The sequence below is a fragment of the Phyllostomus hastatus genome, unplaced genomic scaffold (genome assembly GCF_019186645.2).
Source record: "Phyllostomus hastatus isolate PE091 unplaced genomic scaffold, TTU_PhHast_1.1 phas_scaffold_129, whole genome shotgun sequence".
Classification (NCBI taxonomy): Eukaryota; Metazoa; Chordata; class Mammalia; order Chiroptera; family Phyllostomidae; genus Phyllostomus; species Phyllostomus hastatus.
The window spans coordinates 7,019,450-7,039,926 of record NW_025334009.1 but is presented as its reverse complement, the minus strand read 5'-3'; the positions used below and the strand labels follow the sequence as shown (position 1 = coordinate 7,039,926).

General features: G+C 58.6%; 1 protein-coding gene across 1 annotated transcript in view; it reads left to right on the top strand.

Annotated features, from left to right (window-relative positions):
* The window catches only part of LARS2 (leucyl-tRNA synthetase 2, mitochondrial), a 104,361-nt gene that overhangs the window by 52,757 nt on the left and 31,127 nt on the right, over positions 1–20,477 (top strand). Inside the window, exons 8-13 of the mRNA XM_045857243.1 lie at positions 5,290–5,397; positions 7,407–7,566; positions 12,295–12,399; positions 14,513–14,628; positions 15,927–16,210; positions 19,799–19,897. Of these exons, the coding sequence (XP_045713199.1) occupies positions 5,290–5,397; positions 7,407–7,566; positions 12,295–12,399; positions 14,513–14,628; positions 15,927–16,210; positions 19,799–19,897 (872 nt within the window). The remainder of the gene's footprint in view (positions 1–5,289; positions 5,398–7,406; positions 7,567–12,294; positions 12,400–14,512; positions 14,629–15,926; positions 16,211–19,798; positions 19,898–20,477) is intronic.

Here is a 20,477-nt window from a genome sequence, read left to right as displayed (position 1 = left end):
CGAGCTGCCTTCTGCGTGTGCGGCAGGGCCTGCACGTGTGTGCGAGCGAGTGCGGTGCTGGCTGAGGAGGCGGAGTTTCTGAGCCCCGAGCAGAGCAGAGCGGGTGAGATCGGTTTACCAGCAGGCTGTTGGCTTGTCTGCAGGGCTGCTGGGCTCCACAGCTGTGAGGACTCGAGCCAGGGCCAGATTTCAGGGAGGCCTTGCTCAGCTTAATCTACCGCCAGGGTGTCCTCTTAAAGCCCCTTAAAGCTGTTACTGCCTTCATCCCCACCGTGTCCCCCTGCGGTCCCTCTGGGCCGGGGGTGGCCTTATGCCTCCCCCCTGGTAGAAACATTTGATTAACTACTGAGCGGTAGAGAGCTCCCTCCTGCACAGTCCTGGGCCCCGGCTGGCACTCTCGGACCCGCCCTCGGACGCACCCTCTGAGTGAGCTTCCTGCCGGAATCCCTGTCTCTTCTTCTAGAAACAGCAGGCCGCTGCCATCCCCACAAAGCCAATTAATCTGGTTTTGACTCCCTGTCGCACAAAGCTAATTAACCCTCAGATTCCGCCCTTTCTTACATAACATCTCACCTACCGCCTTCCCTTTGGAGCCTGCCTCTCCAGGGCCTTTCCTCTGCCTAGCCTAGGGTTGAGCTCGGTTGTCCACCTTCCATCTGCTCCTGACCTCTCGGCCCTCCTCCGGGTGATCCAGGGGGCTCAGGGGGAGCCGTGCCCACCCCCTCAAGTTGTGTGGGTGAGAGTGGACAGGAGTGGGAGGGGGCAGAGGCTAAAGGGAAGTAGGCGACTTGAGGCGACGGTTCCCAGCACTTCCCAGGCCAGCGGGAGGCTGCCGGGAGGGCTCAGAGGCCTGGCATCCACAGCCCCAGCCCCAGCCCCAGCCCCAGCCCGCAGCCGTTCTGCCTGAGCAGGCCACAGAGGGAGCTTCTGCCCAGAACAGTTCCCTGGAGCTGGTGCAGGACTGGGCTGGGCTCTGGGATTTAGAAACCTCTGGGGCTGCTAGGTGACACCGACGTTTAGATTTCTTCTCTCTAAGTGCAGGGCTAAGTGCTCCTGCGCAGATGGCCGACCCTCTGGGGACCCGTGTCCTCATCGGTGAGGGGATGCCGGAGTGATCGCTCGCCTTCTCAGGTCTGTGCTGGCAGGAACAGAAACTGCTTCGTGAGTCTAATGGTTTTGAATGTTTTTATTTATTTATTTTGAGAGTACGTTTATCAAAGCTGGGACGTGAAGCAAGGGCGGGCTTAGGATGGAAGCAGCAACAGGAGAGCCCAGGTGGGGCCGCTTTAGCTCAGGGAAAAGGGGGCTGGGGGGACAGGTTCCAGGGGTGAGCCCGGGACGAGCTGCCACTGTCCACTGCTCCCCTGGCTGCACGTCTCGTGGGGACTCTTAGAGCTTAGGGAGTTAAAAAAAAAAAAAACACAGGGGAGAAAGAAATGGAGGAGAAAGGCGTGGGCGTGCCCCAGAGGGCGCCCGCCTGGTCCCCAAGCTGTCAGACGCGAGTGTGGCGCTGCATGTTCCCGTTCGGTCTCTGTCCGTCTGGAAGGGAAGACCCGGAGAAACCGTTTATCTGAAAGAGTTAGAACAGGCTTAAAAAAACCTTTTTTTAATTAAATGTATTGAGGAGACGTTGGTGAACGAAATGACATAGGTTTCAAGCATAGTTTTATGATACACCATCTGTACATTGCACCGTGCTTTTTTCAGTCAAGTAAATATCCGAGTTAGCTGAGTGTGAGTACGTGCCCTTTGTACATGCGGTCAGTTAGTTTACGAAGAATTCACGTCCAACTAAATACATAGATACTTACGTAATGGAATACAATTTAACTTATTTTTGGTGTGAATCAAGATCTTATACTGCCTTAAAGCCACCACTGTGAGTAATTTTTAAACACCCCCCAATAAACCTGAGATCATCTATTTTGGGGGGTGGCGGAGGGGGCTTTTGTAACTTTCTCTTAAAGTGATACTGCACACCTGCAGTCGAGGGCTTGAGGCCCCTCAGGCCCCTGAGAGGGGAGGGCAGGGGAGCCAGTGAAGCCGCAAGGCCAGCAGGGGGCCCGCCGAAGGGCCAGGCTCCTGCTGCCTGTGCCCCTGGAGGACGGGCGGATGGGAGGACGAGGCCGCCTGCCCCCACCGGCAGCGTGACCGCCGGGACAGGTCTGCGGGAGCCAGGGCCATGGCGATGGCCGGTGATCGGAGGCTGGCTTCCTCTTCATCACCGGGAGGGGTGGGGAGGGGGAAGGGCTGGTTTCCACGCTGCTTCGGGAGGAGGCCCGTGTCTCGTTCGCTCATTTTTTTTTTTTTTTTTCACATATTCCACGTGCCTGTCGTGGACCAGGAACTGTAGGTGCTGCGTATACAGTGGGGAACACGGTCCCGGCCCCCGGGGGTGCGGACTGTCAGCACACGGGCCAGCAGACCGGAGCTGGACCCCGGAGACCGGGAGAGGTGCCGGGAGCAGGAAGGGCGCCCCCTGTAGACGGGGCGGCCTGGGTGCGTCTCACTCCGCCGCCGCCGCCGCCCCAGAGGGCGCAGGAGTGGCGCCCCCTGGCGGGAACACAGCGTGCGCCGGAGCCCTGGGGCAGGCGGGGCGTTTTTGAGAAACCGAAAGCTGGGCTCTGTAGTGGAAGCATAACACACAGGAGCCTGAGGCAGGCCCTCCGCCTCCTTCTCAGACGTCCCTTTCCACTCAGACAAGTAGAGGGACATAATGGCCCTTCTGGACAACGGTATTTATGACTATAACGGACTTAATGTTTCCCGGGGAAAGCCTCCTCCCGGTCACAGGAAGCCGGGACACTGTGACATGAGCACATGTCGGTCTGTTCTTTGTTCTCCTTAAAATAGCGACTCCAGACGCCCTTGACCCGACCCTGGGAGACTGGGCAGGCCGTGCTGGTAGGACATGGTTCTGTTGTCGTGGAGTGGGTGGAGGCAGGCTACGCCGGACTAGCGCGTGTTAAAACTGACGCACTGTCGCCAGCTGGGTGGCTGGGTGCCCGCCTTGGGGATGGCGCCTCATGTCTCTTATTGGGGTTCTCTGGCAGCGGAAAGGAGGGGGACCTCCATTAAGCCTTGGCGTGATGTTCTGTTAAAGGGGCAGCCTGACCTCCTGACCTCCTCCGCTGTCCTTTCCCCGGTTTGCGCACAGGCGTCTGGTTCCTGTTTTAGCGTCCGTGTAGCCTGCTCCCTCTTCCCTCTGCCTGCCACTTGAGGTTGATGGCCCGGCGGCAGGGAGGCTCGCCCTGCGCTGGGCCAGGCTGCGCTGTGCCCAGTGCTTTTCAGCGCGGCTACTGTTCCCCCACCCGCCTGCAGGCGGACCCTCTGGCCGCTTGAACACCGCCCATGGTAGACTTGCCTCCTTCCTTGGTCTTCATTCCCTCACCCGCACCGTTCCTCTGTGCCCTGCCTTGCTTCTGTTGTCCGGTTCTCCTCCTTGTTCCTTCCTTCCTTTCATTTCTTTCTTTGGGGCTTTAGCTCCTCACCCGCTCAGCCCTCGTGACCTCTGGCCCCCCGCCGTGGTCCCCTCGCCTGGCTCTCTCCCGTCTCTCCTGCTCTTCGCTCTGCTCCTGTGTCCCCTCCCCTCTGGCTTCCCTCTCCCCTCGCCTCGCCTGCACCCCCCGGGTCCTCTCTTTCTTCAGTGCAGATGGCGTTCAGCATTGAGTTTCAACGAGTTACCCGGCCAGTAACAATAGGTGTCATTCGTGGGTCCCAGAGGTCCCCCCTGCCCGCAACTCCATCCAGTTTCACTTTTCACGGTTTGTACTTGTGGTTGAAGGTGGTTGAAAAACGTTAAGTGGAAGATTCCAGAAATAAGCAGTTCGTGAGTTCTCGATGGCCTGCTGTTCTGAGTCTTATGAGGGAGCCTTGCTCGGTCCCGCTCCGTCTGGCCCTGGGTGTGAGTCGTCCCGTTGTCCAGCACCGCAGGCGCTGCCCGCCCGCCCGCCGTCCCTTGGCGTCCGTCTCAGTGGTCAGAGAGCCCACGTTCACACGACTTTTATCGCGGTATATTGTTACTAGTGGTTGTTGTTCGTCTCTTGCTGCCCCTGATTTGTAAACTAACCTCTGTAGGGAAAAGCGTAGCAGATACAGGGCTCCATGCCATCATGGTTTCAGGTACCCACTGGCGATCTTGGAACATACCCCCGTGGGTAAGGGGGGCTAGTGCACTTGAACTTCACATGGGGGGCTGTGGCGTGTCCTGCTTTGTGTGTGCCCAGGCCCCGAGTGCCTAGTCCTCGTGGGGTCCGGTGTGGAGGGGACTCAGTGCTGGGCAGCTTGATGGTGCTCGTCACCCACAATTTCTGGCTCCAGAGGAATTTCCGGATCTTGAAGCCTTCAGACGGTCCTGATGAGAATAGGTTGGGGGCCAGGTGGCAGGCACAGAAAGTGCTCTGTGCCGTTTGTCACTCGACCGCGCAAGTGTCCCTGCAGCCGCGGGGACAGGAGGCAGGCGGTGCGTCGGTTCCTGCAGCCTTGCCTGGGACGGGGGCTGACAGTGAGCCGCCTCTCTGCACGGCGGGGGGAGAGACGAGGGCGAGAGCACTTCATGAGTTACAGAGCGCCAGGCAAAGACAGCATCGTTATGTCGCCGCATTCATCTTAATCCAATTAGGAGTTTTAAATTGGACTCTTCACATTACAAATACATGATTTGCTTTTAAATCTGCCTGCTGGAGGAATGTGTCTCCTCGTCAAATGACGAGGGCTGGCCTGTGCTTGAGGCCACAGGGAGTGAGGTATTGAAACAAGCCTCCGTTTTGTTTAGGATTTAATTTAGGATTAGAAGTAGACAAATAACAACAAAATACATATGCATTTCTAATAGCAAGTGTTCATATAAATCAATGTGGTGGTTTCCCTTCCATCAGTTTTTGCTTTTCAAATGCAAAGCTGTAATATGTTTTATAGACACAGCTGAGCTGTGGAGCACCCTTAACCACGAATGGCTTATTGTAGAGTTTCGACATTCATAAGCTTGAACTTCTTTTGTTTAGTTCCCGGCCTGTGGGAGAGGATGCACTCACCAGGTTTACCAAAGACATGAATTGTGGTCTTTCCTTGCTCCTTTTCCTCCTTCCGGGAAACTGTGACCCACTCCGAATAGAGAAATCGGTCAAACCCATCTCCCGAAATCAAATCACGCTGAGCCCAGGTGCCTCTCGCCTTTGCTGCCCCCCCCGGTCGGCGGTGAATGGAAGAGGCCTAACCCCGCGCCTCCCGCCGTGTCCTCCCTCAGCGAGCCCCACGCATCTCCCGCTTGGTTCTCTCTCGTTCCTGCAGGCCATGCGGGACGGGCTGGCGGACCTTCCGGAGTGGTATGGCATCAAAGGCATGCAGGCCCACTGGATCGGGGACTGCGTGGGCTGCCATCTGGACTTCGAGCTAAAGGTGACCGAGCAGTGAGGGGCCCTGCCCACAGTGAGTGCTCGCAGGGCCCCTCCGCCGTGCTGCCGCTCACGGCCGCGCCCGGCACCGTGGGCTCTGCGGCAGCGCCGTCCAGCGGGACGGGGGCAAGTCCCCTGCGGAGTTTCAGATTGTCCAGTAGCTACGACTTGAGAAGTCCAAAGAAACAGGTGGCATTGATTTTAATAACATATTTCATTCAACCCATTATATTCAAAATGATACTGTTTCAAGATGTGTTCAGTAAAAAAAAATCACGAAGGAGAGCGTTAACCCTCTTATTTTAGTCCAGAGCCTTCAAAATCTGCTCTGTCTCACACTTAACGGCACATAATTTCAAGTGCCTGTGGCCACATGTTGCTCTGGCTCCTGTATATGACTGCACGGCTATAGATGGCCTCATGGGGGTCCATGAACTCCCCGAAGCTACGGGCAGGATGTCTGTGTGGCCATTTTCCAGAGCAGCGGGTCCTCAGCGCTCTCCGACCCTCAGAGGGGGTCGTGTCCCGCAGCCGGGGGCCGAGGCCACCTGGAATGCAGGGACCGGACAGGCGCACGGCCGCAGGTCCCCGCAGAGGGCCCTCCTGCTTTGTCTGCGCCGGCCAGAAGGTGGTCCTGCTGCTCTTTCTCCCCTGGGTGTTCTTTCTTCCCTTCTCGTCCCTCCCCCTCCAGTCAAGACCTGAGCTCCCTGTTCACTCGGCCCCGAACCCTCCCCTCCCCGTGGCCCCAGTTACAGCGGGAGAGGGTGCGGCCGCCGAGGGAGAGGGTTGACCTACCTTTCTCGGCTCTGTCGTGCCGACAGCCATCCCTGGTGTCGGCTGAGCCCCTGCTGCTGGCCACTGAGCTCACGACTCCTCTGCCACCTCGTCAGCCAGGTGACCCAGCTCATGCAGCTGCCCACACGGGGGCCCCCTTCAGGGAGTGTGTACCCGGAAAAGCCTTGAGAACAGGCCCTGAAGTGAGCTCTCCTTCCCTCTCACCGCTTCTCCGAGACGGGGGTGAGATGTGCAGCCTGCCTTTCGGTCAGGCTCTCGGGGCCGCCTTCTCGGGGTGCTGGGTGTCGGCCGGGGTCTGGTGCCACGTTGCAGGCCTCTACTTCTCAGCTGGTGGAGGGGTGGGTCCCGCAGCCCCTCGGCTGCCGTACGTAGCATGTCTCCTTCCTTCTCTCCCCTTCCGACAGTTCAGTACGGGAAGGTCTCCGTCTCCGTCCCGAACCCCCCACCCCCGAAAATGAGATCTCTCGGGAGGGGGCGCAGCCCAGCAGGTGCAGGGCCAGGTGGCTGTGCCTCTGTGGCCCCAGGCCTGATCTGTAGGTGCCACCGCATGGGGATGCAGGCCACAGGGGGGACTTTGGGTTCCGGGACCTGAGCGCCTCACACGCCACTGGGACTCACGCCGTCCGGAGGGGCGTGTGGAGGGAAGGGCTCGGTGTCCTCCCTGTCCCATCATCGGCCTCCAGTCGGCGCCCCACGAGCCTCCTCCTTGCAAGGCATTTGACCAGCCCCGGGAACACTCGGTGGTGAAGCCCAGGCTGTCCTTTCTCTCCTCTCCCAATAGGGTCGACCCCAGTGACTGTTTCCGGGGAGAAAGGCAGGTGCCTCGGTTTTTACCAGACCTCAAGTCCTGCAGGAGACCATAGCTCCTTTCCCAGGGCGAGGACTGTAACATCAACAGTTATTTCTGATGCGTGAACAAAGGAGCCGGGGAAAGGGGTGACCTCCCTCTGAGCATGGCGTGACCCCCTGTGGTCCGGGGCCTGGCAGCGGGCGCTCGGCAGGGCCTCTGCGGGGGGGGGGGGGTCGCAACCCTCTTCTCTCCCGTCCTCCTCTGCCCCTGCCAGAGTCCACCTCGGGCCCCACACCCCTGGGGCTGCGGCCAGAAGCCGGGCCCACTGTTGGCCACCGAGGAGGGGAGGGAGACGGGGACCAAGCTGGGGGCACAGCCGCTCAGAGGGACAACTGGAGGTGAAACACTGTGTGTTCTCCCCCCGCCAGGTTGACGGGCAAGCCACAGGAGAAAAGCTGACCGCCTACACGGCCACCCCCGAGGCCGTGTACGGCGCGTCCCACGTTGCGGTCACTCCCAGCCACAGACTCCTGCACGGGCACAGCCCTCTGAAGGGGGCCTTCCGGGAGGTGCTGGTCGCTGGCAGAGGTGAGTCTGTGCCTGGGGGCAGGGTGGGGAGCACCGGGCCTTCCGTGGCGCCTCGGCCGGGCTTTCTGTTTCTTTACCGTGAAGCATAAGGATTACAAAAGAGCTTTGAAAAATGTTACATTACCCCCCCACCCCCCACGGTTGCACTTTGATTACTTGATCGTGTGCTGCTTGAGCTCCCGGCCGAAAGCTCAGCACTTTGCCTTTAAATACAATGGAGCCCAGATTTAAAGCTCTCTTCTAATAGGGATAGAATCTTCTGCTTCGTGCAGAATTCCACCATCAAATAGCGCTGACCTGACAGGGGCAGGAAGGGAGCCGCTGAGAATTAGGCAGCGTTCTCAACAGCTTCACTTGATTATTTGAACGAATTCACACAGTCATCTGAGCAGACGGACGGAGCCCGCTCCCTGGTGGTCTTCAGCGCACGGATGCAGGTGCCCTGGGACCGGTCAGTGAGGACTCGGGAGGGCCGCCGCGTCAGGCTCTGTGGCCGCGGGCGCAGAACCCACCGCTGGCTGACCCGGAGGGAGGGGGGACCCACCGGAAGGCCCTGGGCAGCTTGCTGACTAGACGAGGCCCTGAAGAGCCAGTCTGGAAGGGACAGACAGGGGCCGGCAGCCCTGGGGGATTTGGGCAGCGGGGGTGCCCCTGAATGGGGGACTCCCCGCCCTGCCCCGCCTACCCCCAAGTGCTGGGGACACTTGGTTCAAGACTCCTGCTGCCGGGAAAGTTGTCCGAGTGCTGTCGCTGGGTCCCTGGCCTTTTCACCGGGCAGGCCAGGTAGCTTTCCTGATGGGCCACCAAGACTCCCCAGTGGGGAGGGGTCGCTGCCCCAGGCGCACTCAGAGGCTCTTCCCAGAGCAAGGGGTCCTGGGCAGGCGGAAGGAGGTCCCCTCTGGATTAGGACGAGGTCTCTGGAGAAGTGTATTTCTCTGAACATCCCACCCCTGTTCCCTTTTTGCAGCGTGTCAGCCACAGCACGCACAGTCTGAGAATCATCAGGGCCTCTTTGAATTATTTAACTCACAAAAATGTTTTGGGTGGTGAGATCAAGTTTTTTTTTGTTTGTTTTTTTAAATTGCTGTTCTTCAAATAACCAGAACAAAGCAGTCCCTGACATGGGGTTGGAAGGACAGACAAGGTCATTTCGACTTCTGATGGTGTCCTTACAGCGTGAAAGCCGGGGTTCAAACCAGCCACCACTTCCTAAGAGCCCGTGACACACTGCGCCCTCGGGGACACGTAGATGACCTTCCCGGGGGTCATCGGTCCGGCGCAGGACACGCGTGACTGGGTTTCGTTCGTCTCTTTCGCTGGTGTAGATCGAAACTGAGAAAAGACTCCTGAATTAAAATCTCCGTGCGTGCTTATAAGGCCCAAAGCAGCTCTCTCTCTGTTTTATTTTCTACTAAAAAAAAAAAAAAATTCAGGATCTTCCACTGTGTAGTTTCAAGGGAAAACACCGTTTTTGCTGTCCCGAGTATTTTGATGGTCCTCGGCACGATGGTTGAATAATTTCTAAAAGTATAAACATCTAGCCCATAGATTTTTGGGGGGGGGGGCACAAATTAAAACGAGGCAACACAAACAGGGAGTGAGCAAGCTAATGGGTTATAAAAGACGGCATTCCCGGCGTGAAAAGCACCATATATGTTTAAGACACTTTCATGTGTGAGAAGTGACTCAGCACACACCAGGAGCACGCCAGGAGCAGTGTCTCCCTGACTGGCGGGGGCCAGCGCATCTGCCCGGCCCTGACCGCTTCGGGCCGGCCCCGAGTGACCCATTAGCCGCGTTCTCCTCTCTTTTGAATAATGTCTGAAATAATTCCAGTTGGAACATCGCACTTGACTCTAAACGTTACAGTGCTCATTTTCAGAGTGGACACATTCTTTTTGTGGATGTCAGTTTATTCAAAGTCTCTAGATGAATTCACATCTGACACGGCATTAATCATGGAAGGCCAGATCACGCTGAGTATAATGTAATTTTCCCAGAAGGTGAATTAGAGTGGCCGTAAGAAGATGGATTGGTACCTCCCGTGGCCTCGGGGGTTGTGCCTGAAACCCGAACATCATCTGTTACCGTCGCCAGCTGGCTGGCAGCTGGGTTTGTCCTGGAGCGTCAGGTTTTGAGGGGGGACCAGAGTTAGAGCCGTGACCCCGGGGAGTCGGGGCAGCCGGCAGCCGTGACTGGCTCTGAGGAGGAGGAGGGTGGCACTTGAGTGGCAGAGTGGGGCACAAGGGCCAGTGTCCCCATTAGTTAGGGGATGGTGGAGACCGAGGGGCAGCGGGGGTCAGAATGGAGGGGTGGGGGGCCGCTGTGCCAACCCTTCAGAAGGCGGCAAGGACAGAGAGCTAACCCCCTGACTTCTGGCTTGGGTTGCTGTCGTCGTTGTCTAAATGTGCCGGGTTCTGCCACCATCCCGTAATTCGGCACAGATTCTTCTAGGACAGCAGGAAGTGAGGTCCCTCTCTGGAGAGTTTTGGGCGTTGCATTTTCTGCGCCCTTTGACCTCGCCTCCCTTCTCAGCTGGCCACCACTGACCGCATCCTGTTATGTGATAAGAACCTGATAGGAACTGGAAGCCATTGAAAGCATCAGGAGGGAAATACCACCAGGGTTCCAGAAGCTGCCCTGGCTTTTCCTGGAGTCTTTTCCTGCTTCCTAATACTCGCTGAGATGGTCAAACCCCGGGGCTCTGGACCCACTCACGCGGGCGCTGAGTCACCAGTGGTCTGTGCAGTGCACTTTGTTTGCGGAACGAGTAAATGAGGTCTCTCTAAAGGGTTGTCGCTGACACGCCGGAGAGCGAGAGCCTTGTCTTCTGGAAGCCGCAGAGCATTGAATAATGGATTGTTCACCATTGCCTGACCCTTCCCTCCACAGGGTCAGCACAGGGCGGAGCAGAAAATAGTTTGTTCTCAGACCAACTGTTTCTCCTGGCAAAGGGAGGTTCCAGGGAGCGGAGGGCTTCTCTGCTCCCCGAACCTGGAAGAAACCGAAACCCCCGGCCGGCTTCCTTCGCTGCTGGGCTTCTCAGAAGCTGAGCTGTGCTCATGTGCACCCTGACTGCCTGGGAGCAGGAGTCAAGCAGCGCCTGTCTTGCTGCGTGACCACAGAGCCCTGTCTCCACCGAGCGTCCCCGGGGACCACGGCACAGGGCACTCACTGCTCTGCTGGCCACTGAACGGAAGCCATGTGGCCGCTTTTCGAGAAGGCACGGGAGACCTGCCTTCCTGGCAGCGGGTGGCCTGCGTGCTCAGGGCACCCTTTCGCCCAGAATATTCCCTTTGTGACTGCGGGCGTGCTCAGGTGTTACCTGCTGGTTGTGTGAGGCGCTTCGGTGGCTGCGGACTCCTTGATCTCCTTGGCCTCCAGCGTCGCGTCACCTGCACGTGATTTATGAGAAACGTGGGGAAACCAGGCTTAGTCAGGAACTTCAGGTTTTAGTAGCGCTCTGTTCAAGAAGCAGATTTTGACCTGGTGTAACATTTATTTTGCTACCATGCAATCATTACCAATCTGCTAATATTTAAGTTTAAAGACCAATTATTTTTTCTAATTAAAAACTCATAATTTTTACGGGGAAGATAAAAGAAATCCAGCCCTTTAATGCAGTACTCTACATTTTTTCATATGTTTCTTGTATCAACTTTATGGAGGCATAATTCGCATACTGCAGAATTCACTCGCTGAAAGTGTATGATTCAATGGTTTTAGTGACACGCACAGAGTCGTGCAACCGCCACCACACTCAGGTTTAGAGCATTTTCATCATCCCGCCCCCAAAGAAACCCCATACCCCGTAGTGGTCCCCCCCTTTCCTCCCACTGCCCCCAGCCTGGGGCAGCCGATAACCCACTTTCTGTCTGCATAAGCTCGGCCTGTTCTGGGCACTTCAGGCCAGCGGAACCGTGCGGTCCTGGCCCGTGTGGGACTGGCTCTCCCGCTGAGCGTGATGTTCTCAGGGTTGCCCGTGTCGCAGCGCGGACCAGTGCCTCCTTCCTCGCGGCGTGAGAATGGTGTTCCGTCACGTGGGTGGACCGCAGTTTGCGTGTCCACCCGCCACTCGACGGTTATTTCGGTGGTTCCCACTCCCTAGCTGTCACGAATGAGGCTGCCGTGAACATTCGTGCGGATTTTTGCGTGGACGTACGTTTTCCTCTGTCCTGTGTTGGTCCTGTGTTTCCTGGACCCCGTGTCTGTCTCTTTCTTGAGTTACCCCTTCATTTTGCTGGGGCACACGCTCTAGTGTCTCCTAAGGAACAGTACTCGGGAAGAAACCATTTTGACTTTGTCTGGAAATATCGCTGCCCAGTCATTTTCTACACTCTCCTCCACGTCCACCTTCCCGTGTTGTGGTTTGGAATTCTGGGTGTCTCCCAGCTTTACCGTAGGTAGATTTCTGTGTTGCTCATTCAATTGTCTACTTGGGGTGTCTTTCAAAAGGAAAAGGGGGGTGGTGGGAATGTCTTCTCTCCACCATCTGGAAAGTAAAAACGCCATTTTCACTTCTTTGTTTAGGAGCATGGACGAACATTGTCGCTTGTTTGTTTAATCTTTTGATTTCCCACTGGTGTGAATTACCCACTAAAGCCTTCACAGCACACACTGTTAGCACGACACGCGGGAGTTCAGATGCTTATGATTCTCGCCCGTCTCCTCCGAGATCCGGGCGGCCCCGGCCGACTGCCACCCACAGGCCTTCGCTCTTATTTCCAGACTGCCGCACGCCCGTGACAGCTGTGAACATGCTCACCCAGCAGGAGGTCCCTGTCGTCGTCGTGGCCGAAGCTGACTTCGAGGGCTCTCTGGACTCAAAAATAGGTGAGTAGCTACTGCACCACAACCGGGATAACATGTGTATAAGCTTAAAGTCAGAACACTGGCCCGGGACGTCAGTGGGGAGAGCCGACTGCGGACTCCGTGGTCCGGTTCGCCCCTTTGTAAGAACGGGTGCCCCTTCATTGAATCGCCCCTGTTTACAAACTGCACTTGAAAACACCAACTGTATGGCACCTTGCCAGTCGCTATGGAGAATAACAAAAGACGTCTGGCCGGCGGGTCTCACCTGAAGAGCTGGCTGGTGAGACTCCCTCCCACCTGTGATTCGGGGAGCAGTGCAGGTGGAGGGAAAACCCCATTTCAGGACTCAGAACCCTGGCAGCCCCCGAGACGGGGGCCCCATGCACCGGCCACCGACGCGGGCCAGGGTTCTGGCGAAGGCTTCCTGGAGGAAGCGGACGGGAGCAGGCTGTTTGAGAAGAGGGCCGTGGGACAGCGGCACACCGACGACGCGTTTAGGGCCGTGAACCGGGCGTCCTCGGCAGCCACACGCACCCGTGAGCGACCCCGGGGTCGGCGCCCGCCCAGGGGTCTGGGCGGGAACCCAGGATGGCAGCTGAGGGGCAGCTCGTCCGCGGCCTCTGCCCTCAAATTCCTTTCAGTGTTTTGCGTCACATTACTGACACAAATTGAGTATCGTGAAGGGGAAAGAAATTGATGTTTTAGGCGTGCTCGGGAAATCATTTTTCCTGTTGTCTTGGTTTCCCGCAGTTTTTCTGAGTTACTGCCTGCGGCTCTCTAGGAACAGGAACAAATCAAAGGAGAGGGAGGGAGCGGCAGGTTTGGCGTCCCCCCCGCACGTCACCAACGCCGCACAGTGTCCCAAGCCCAGGGGACCGCCGCCGTGGCCCAGAGCGTCCTCTGTGTGGCCAGACGAGGCTGTGTCATGAACCCGCGTGTGGGTGTCACCCCTCATTACTCCGAGCTGCACACTTCCGGAGGGTGGTGAACGACTCTTCTTTTTCCTTCCCGACCACGAACACTGTGTGGCGCGGTTTACTGCTTGACCTTGGCCTGCAGCATCTTTCGGGGTCACTGGGAGCCTGTGTGGGCTCCCTTCACTGTCCTGTCAGTGGTCTCACCTGCTGCACCGGCCACGGGGCTTCCATCTTGCCCAGGAGCCCCAGGGCCCGTCTCCCAACGTGAAGCCCCCACCCCCACCAAGGCCGGCATTCCCAGCTGCTTTTTCCCGGGGGTCCGGCCTGGGCGTTTCCCATAGTCCCCCTGAGCTCGGCCTCTCTCAGACGCCACACGGCATGCAGCTCCCACCAGGACGCCAGCAGTCCTGGCCACTGACCCTTCAGCAGGAGTTCCCCCCCCCCCCCGCCCCCAGGGGCGTGGTGGCCACTGGGGGCATTTGGCATCTTTAGAGACCTTTTTGTTTGCCACAGCTGCCAGGGGGACACTGCTGGTGAAGGCCAGGGTTGCTGCTCGAGCCCCACCCTGCAGAACCAAGCACCGAAAAACCTGTTTCTCCGAACCACCGAGGCCGGCCCAGCAGGCCCTGGCCGTCTCGGGATGAGTGATTTACTTAGCGCTCAACTCCATCTCCTGGAGGGCATGCGTGGGCAGAGAACAAATGTCTCTTCAGAATGCACTGCCGCCTCTAGGAGCAAAGCGCAGTCTGAGGACACCCAGTTGCCAGCCTCTGGCTTCCCGGCCGAGTGGATTTTTCTGGGTGCTGGGACACGCCGGAGGCGCCGGCCAGCTTCCAAGGGGAAGGGACTGTCCTGTGTCACTGAGGAGGCCGAGGAAGTGGCTGCCCCTCGAGACCTGTGCTTCCCTATTTCAGTGACAAAAAGCACCCCAAAGCGTATGGGTTCGCATTGCAACTATTTTGAAAAAGAAATAAGCAGAAGAAGAAAATGTAAGCGAGACCAAGACGGGCGTAACCGGTTGTGCTGGGGAGGTGGGTCTCTCCAGGTCTGTGCTGCTCCGTCCCCGGGGGCGTGACGTGCTCTCACAGCTTCCATCCTGGACAGAGAAGAGGGCGTCCCCTGGAAGACACTAAAGCTCAGGGCCAGTGCTGGCGGTTCTGTTGTGATCTGGGCATTTTTGCAAAGGAGGCGTTTTGTGCTTCTTCCCCTCTCGGTAGGAATCCCCAGCACCAGCCCAGAGGATGCCATTGTGGCCCAGAGGCTGGGCCTGCCCTACTCCAACGTCATCGAGACGGCGCCAGACGGCACGGAGAGGCTGAGCGGCTCTGCTGAGGTGGGTGCCCACGGCCTGAGCCTGAGCGCCTACGTCGAGATTCGTGACCTGGACATGAGTCTCATGAGACGTCGGCCTTTGGGGCAGATGACAGCCCGTCCCCGCGCCTGACAGCCTCGCAGCCCTGTTTCTGAAGTTGCAACCGCAAAGTAGCGTTCTCTTTCAAGATCTAGAAGTGTCTCAGCTCTCAGGAGAACCCGGGTCTAGAACAGTGCGGTTATCACAGTAACTGAGCTTTATTTTGGGACGCCTCTGCTTGAGAGAAAGGGCCTGTTCCAGGAACTCTCTTTCATCCCTGCGCTTCTGCAAGGTGCAGACAGTGACGATGCGCGGGCAGGGGAGACTTTCAGGAGAGCCTGCGAGCACGTGCGCCAGGACGGAGAGGCCCGAGGGAGGGCGGGACCCGGGAGATGCCCTCCCGGGGAGGAAGTGGGTCCCGCTGGAAGACTGTGCTTCCCGGGACGCTGCAGGGCCTCGGTGAAAGGAGTTGCTTTTGATAAACATAGTGAAGCTTTCTGATTCCTTACGCCTCCTGACTATGAGCTCCTTGGGGGCGGGCCCAGTGCCAAGGGCAGGCCCCGCCCAGAGCACGTGGGTGGACCACCTTCTGTGAGCTGGTGCCTGTGCCTGCTGTCCAGCTCGAACCTGGTCGTTAGGTTCCTTCTCAGAAAAGCATGGGGGCAGGGGTGGGCGGGGCGGGCAGAGAGTCTCCCTTCCCTGCTGTTGGTGCTCTGCCCTGCCGGGTGTACAATGGAAGGCGTCAGGCACCAGAGAGAGGTCCGGTCCTTCCAGCTGGGGCCCCAAGGTCCTTCCTCTGCCTGACCTCTTCCCAGCTTTGGGGCAATACTGAGTTTTTCTTCTCCGGAAGTTTCCCCCCTCCCAGCAGAGGAGCAGTCGTGAAAACTACACACCGTGCAGTCCTTCACTGGCAGCCACAGGCTGGGGTTGGTGGTCCCTGGGGCAGGCGGCGCTCGGGGCGCCCCAGAACCAGGGCCACCCTGCCCACTGGACGGCCTGTGGAGCATTGCCCAGGGTCCCCCAACAGGTTTTCACTGCTTTTAAAATCAGAAGGAAAAGGGGCACTTTCAGGGTCAGAAATTATGTCCATTGTTATTCAGCACAGTCATAAAGTGTAATTTCCCGCATCACCTTCGGGAGGCGAAGGCCGGCAGGGCTCACGGGAGCCCGTGCTCAGGACCACGTGACCCCGCAGTCCGGGGTTGGGGGGTGGCGTGCGGGCGGGGGTGGGGAGGTTGTTTGCTCCTGTGCGGGGGCGACAGGACCTCCCTCCCTCTCAGTTCACAGGGATGGACCGGCGGGAAGCGTTTCTCGCCCTGACTCAGAAAGCCCGGAGGATGCGAGTGGGCGGCGACGTGACAAGTGACAGACTGAAGGACTGGCTGATCTCGAGGCAGCGGTACTGGGGCACGCCGATCCCCATGGTCCACTGCCCGGCCTGCGGCCCCGTGCCCGTGCCCCTGGAGGACTTGCCCGTGACCTTGCCCAGCATCACCTCCTTCACGGGCAGGGGAGGCTCCCCGCTGGCCACGGCTTCGGAGTGGGTGAACTGCCCCTGCCCCAGGTGAGGCGCCGCGTCCCCGGCTGCGGCCGTGTCTGCGGCCCAGCCCCCTGCTGGGGTGTCAGACCCCTTCTCCCTGGAGCTACCTCTGCACCCTTGTTCTGGTGCTCCTGCCAGGCTGGAAAGAACGCTGCCGGTCTTTTGGGACCTTTGAGAGAAGGGGTGGGAGTCGGGGGCCCAGCCACTGTGCTGGGTGCCCTCTTCCCCCTCCTTCCAAGCTGGGGGAGCGGCCGGGTCACTCTGCGTCTTTCCCACAAACACTGCTCTCACTGATGGGAGAGCCACGCACTGTCACCACAGCTGTCTGACGGACGGTCCGCTCTTTCACGGGGCCGTCCCAAGAGCTTCGTGGGGATGAGGGGAAGCGTTTTCTCCTCTCTGCCGTAGGGTTTTCGCTCCCAGTGGCCGCGGTAACGGTGGGCACTGTATCACAAGGGCCAGAGTGGAAGCCGCCACGGCGAGCGTGCTCAGGGGTTCGTTCTTTGGTACATTTGCCACGGGCTAGACCGTTGGGGTTTTTTAAAGATTTTATTTATTTACTTTTTTTTTTAAGATTTTATTTATTTACTTTTTTAGAGGGGGGAAGGGAGGGAGAAAGAGAGGGGGAGGACCATCAACATGTGGTTGCCTCTCACACGTCCCCTGGCAACTGGGGACCTGGCCCACAACCCAGGCACGTGCCCTGACTGGGAATCGAACCAGCAACCCTTTGGTTCACAGGCCGGCACTCGATCCGCCAATGAGCCACACCAGCCAGGGCGACAGGCCAGAGAGTTGACAGAAAAACATAATCCCACTTTGCAAATGTAGTTTTCACGATGCCTCGCCAGCTGACTCCGTAAAGAGTGACCAAGCTCCAGTATTCGCCGTCGTCCTCCTGTGGAAAAGCCATTTTTCTTTGCTGTGTAGATCCCGATGAGGGTGCTTGGAAATAGTTCCTTCCCCTGCCAGTACGGCGTGGGGTTTGCGGTTGGTGATTAGGCAGCGCCCCCCTCCCTCAGCCTGGGGAGCCAGACAGCATTGGGTGCCAGTCCTGGCCGGGCCCGTCCGGCTGGGCGGCCTTGGGAAAGCTCCTTGACTTCTCTGGGCTCTGCTTTCTGAAACGGTTCCCACCCCCACAAGGGCTGCTCAGAATACTCCACGAGCCCACTGAGTCCTGCACGGCGGCTCCTGCGTTCAGTGAACCCCAGTGAGACCCCGTCCTCCCACCTCGCCTGGCCGGCAGCCCTCCCTGGCCCTCACCCAGGCGGTCTTGAGGGTGGAGCTGCGGCTTGGAGGCAGGGACAGAGGAAGCTCTGGGCCATTTTCGGACAGAAACATGGGCCCTGGAGGGAAATAACACCGCCTCTTTGTTGATAAGCAGTGACACAGGGCTCTCCTGCCGGGATGCTGGGATGCTGGTCTTCAGGCCCCGTTCCCAGCCGGCAGGCAGGCAGGCCTCCTCGTGGGAGCAAGGTTCCCTACGCCGGCTGCGGGTTCCCGGAGGGCAGGGCCCGGCCTTGGTGTTGGTCAGGGCGCCCTGGGCGGTTCCACCGAGCAGCCGGGGCTGAGAGCCCCCGGGCCAGTGTGGCCCAGCAGGCAGCGCCATGGCGAGGACCACAGGCACCAGGGCCCAACAGGTGTGGGTCTCCTACCCTGGAGCTCCAAGACCTTGGGTGGATTTCTTGACCTCTGAACCTGAGTCACTCATCTGCAGAATGGGGTCCTGAGTGGGATCCACCTTGGAACCCCCGGGGGCCCTGGGGGTTAATGAGGTCACGCCTGTGAAGCGAGATCCGTGCCTGCTCCCAGGGTCGGTGTCGCCACTGCTGGAGGCGGTAGTGATACTCAGGTTGCCGTCACCATCATCCGACCACCCTCCCCACCCCCCCAGCGAATCACCTCTTCCGTAGTGGCCAGCGTTGGAGTCAGCAGCACAGCGCGCTGCTTGTCTGTCTGTCAGTCCAGCAGGACCACTCAGAATGCCCTCTGAATAGAGAGACCTGGCGTTCGTTTAGGGCCAAACGGATGAGACCAGTGTGTTAGGGCAGCGCTGGGGCCGGAAACGGGACTTCCTGGAGGGCCTCTCTGATAGGCTCCTACCCCCGGGGACCACCACTGTTCTCCGGGGGAGAGCCCCCTGGCTGAAGTGCAGGGGGTTCCGGGGAGTCCCAGGGCCCAGCCCCTCACACCTGGGGCTGCTGGACCCGCTCAGCCACGTCCACGTGATGAGTGGGAGGAGAGGGGCGGCTCTTTCCTTCGTGGTGGTTGTGAAGCCCGTGTGAACCGCCTCGAAGGTGCGAGATGGAAGCGCAGCCCTTCCTCTACTGAAAAGTGAAAACCAGACTGGAGCCCTTGCACGCCAAGTCAGCAGAAGATTCACCGCTTCTTGGGGCTCCTCGTGCCCCTCCTCGTCCTCCGAGAACCACCGAGAACTCACTGTCCACGGCAGCACCTGGTGGGGGGGGGGTTGGTCCCGCCTCCATGTGTCCGAAGGGAGAGCCTGGAGTCGGAGCTGTGTCCTGCCGTGTGGCTTCTCGCCGCCACTCAGCCCATCCGCTGCTGGCCCAGGCCTGGAGGGGCCCTCCCGGGAGCTGAGCCCCCTCCTCGGCTCAGCTTGACAGGGGGCACCCTCTCTTAGGACCCTAGAAGTTGAGGCTTTGGGCGCCCGGTTCTGTCACTCCCCAGGCCCACCGCCCTAGGAACACACTTCACAGCCTGTTCAGCAGTCGGGCCCGGTGGCACCGTAACCCGGCCCCCGCCCTGCGTGGTGCTCCCTAGGGTGTGGATGGCCGGCTCTGCTCAGCCCCTCCCACACCTGGGCTCTCCGTTGGCTTTCCTGACCGGGAGGTCTGTCTTTGCCCTCCTGTTAGGGGCCTGCCTGTAGGCAGCGCACGTTGGTAGGTGTATGCTGAATGGCCCTCTGGAGGGGGCTTCCGGTTTGCAGTGTTGCCGACTTCTGCGGCGTGTGCACCCACACCCAGGGCTGATTTTAGGGTACCTCCTCGACACCACTTGTCATGGAGCGGGGAGGCGGCGCTCCCGGTTGATTCCCGAGAGGTGGGAGGAGTCGGCCGCAGCGTGCTCTGCCCTCCGGCTTCAAGGGTGATTTGTCTTCTAGGGTCACCCCAGTGGGTTTCTGCACCCCGTCCCCTGGAGCAGAGATGTTTTTTAAAAGTTCATGTTTCAGTGCAGCATCTGGCTACATCTGATTTTCAACTTTTCTTCATAAATTGATTTGCCTCTTAAGCGTCATAAAGTAAGCACTGGCTGAAGGCAGTCTTGACGCGCCTGAAATAGAAGTTAACGCGCAAAGAAGACACTTGTCTTATTTCAGGCTGTTCGGTTTTCTACCAGGTTAAATTCGGAGAAGTGGAGAGTAAGGCTTGTAATTGTTCAAGGTTGAAACTTTTGTCTTGTGGATTTCTTTAAAGCATCGTGTAGGAGATGAGACAAAAGAGCGAGCTTTCTCCACATGGTCTTTTCCAGGCGCGGCACTGTTCTTATGACATTTCAGATTCCTCCTAATTACCATAGCTTTCTCAAGAGCTGGTGGAAAAACTGCATTAATATTTAAAAGAAACCAATTGATGAGCTCCATTTATTTCTTAGGTGCCAGGGAGCGGCCAAGAGAGAGACAGACACGATGGATACCTTTGTGGACTCTGCCTGGTACTACTTCAGATACACAGACCCTCACAACCCGCACAGGTAGGGAGTGAGGGCGGGCCCTGCCCGGCTCCGCGGGTGTGCGTCTGTGCGTCTGTGCGGGAGGCTTATGGGGGAAGTGCCCACACACAGTTAGAGTGAAGGGTGAGGGAGCAGGGGTCGGCGGGGAGCACCTCACACCATGATGCGGTCCGACACCGGGGAAGGAGCGCGGGAAGGACGGGGGCCGGCCAGGAAGAGCCGCAGACCACCACCGTGCAGCTCTGAGAAAGTCTCCGCCAGGCCGACAGGAAGCCCCGGGCAGAGCTGGCCGGTCCGGAGGCCCAGGTCAGGCAGAGGTGGCGCCGCCCCGCTCCGCTCCCTCTGGGACAGCATGGGTTTCCTGATGGAGCTGCTGGGACATGGGCCCCTTGAAGCAGATCTCGTAAAGGGAGTGTGTTGTTAGATGATGGAGTTCGGTTCTTCACGGCCAAGAAAGCCGCCAGGACGAGAAAGATAAAACTCGGGGAAAAGGAGGAGGTGCTATAGCCACACCCCCGGCCCCGCATTGGCCCGCATTTGGGCATTTCTGAAGATCTAATGTTACTTACTTACCTGAAATTAATGATGTAACTATACAGGG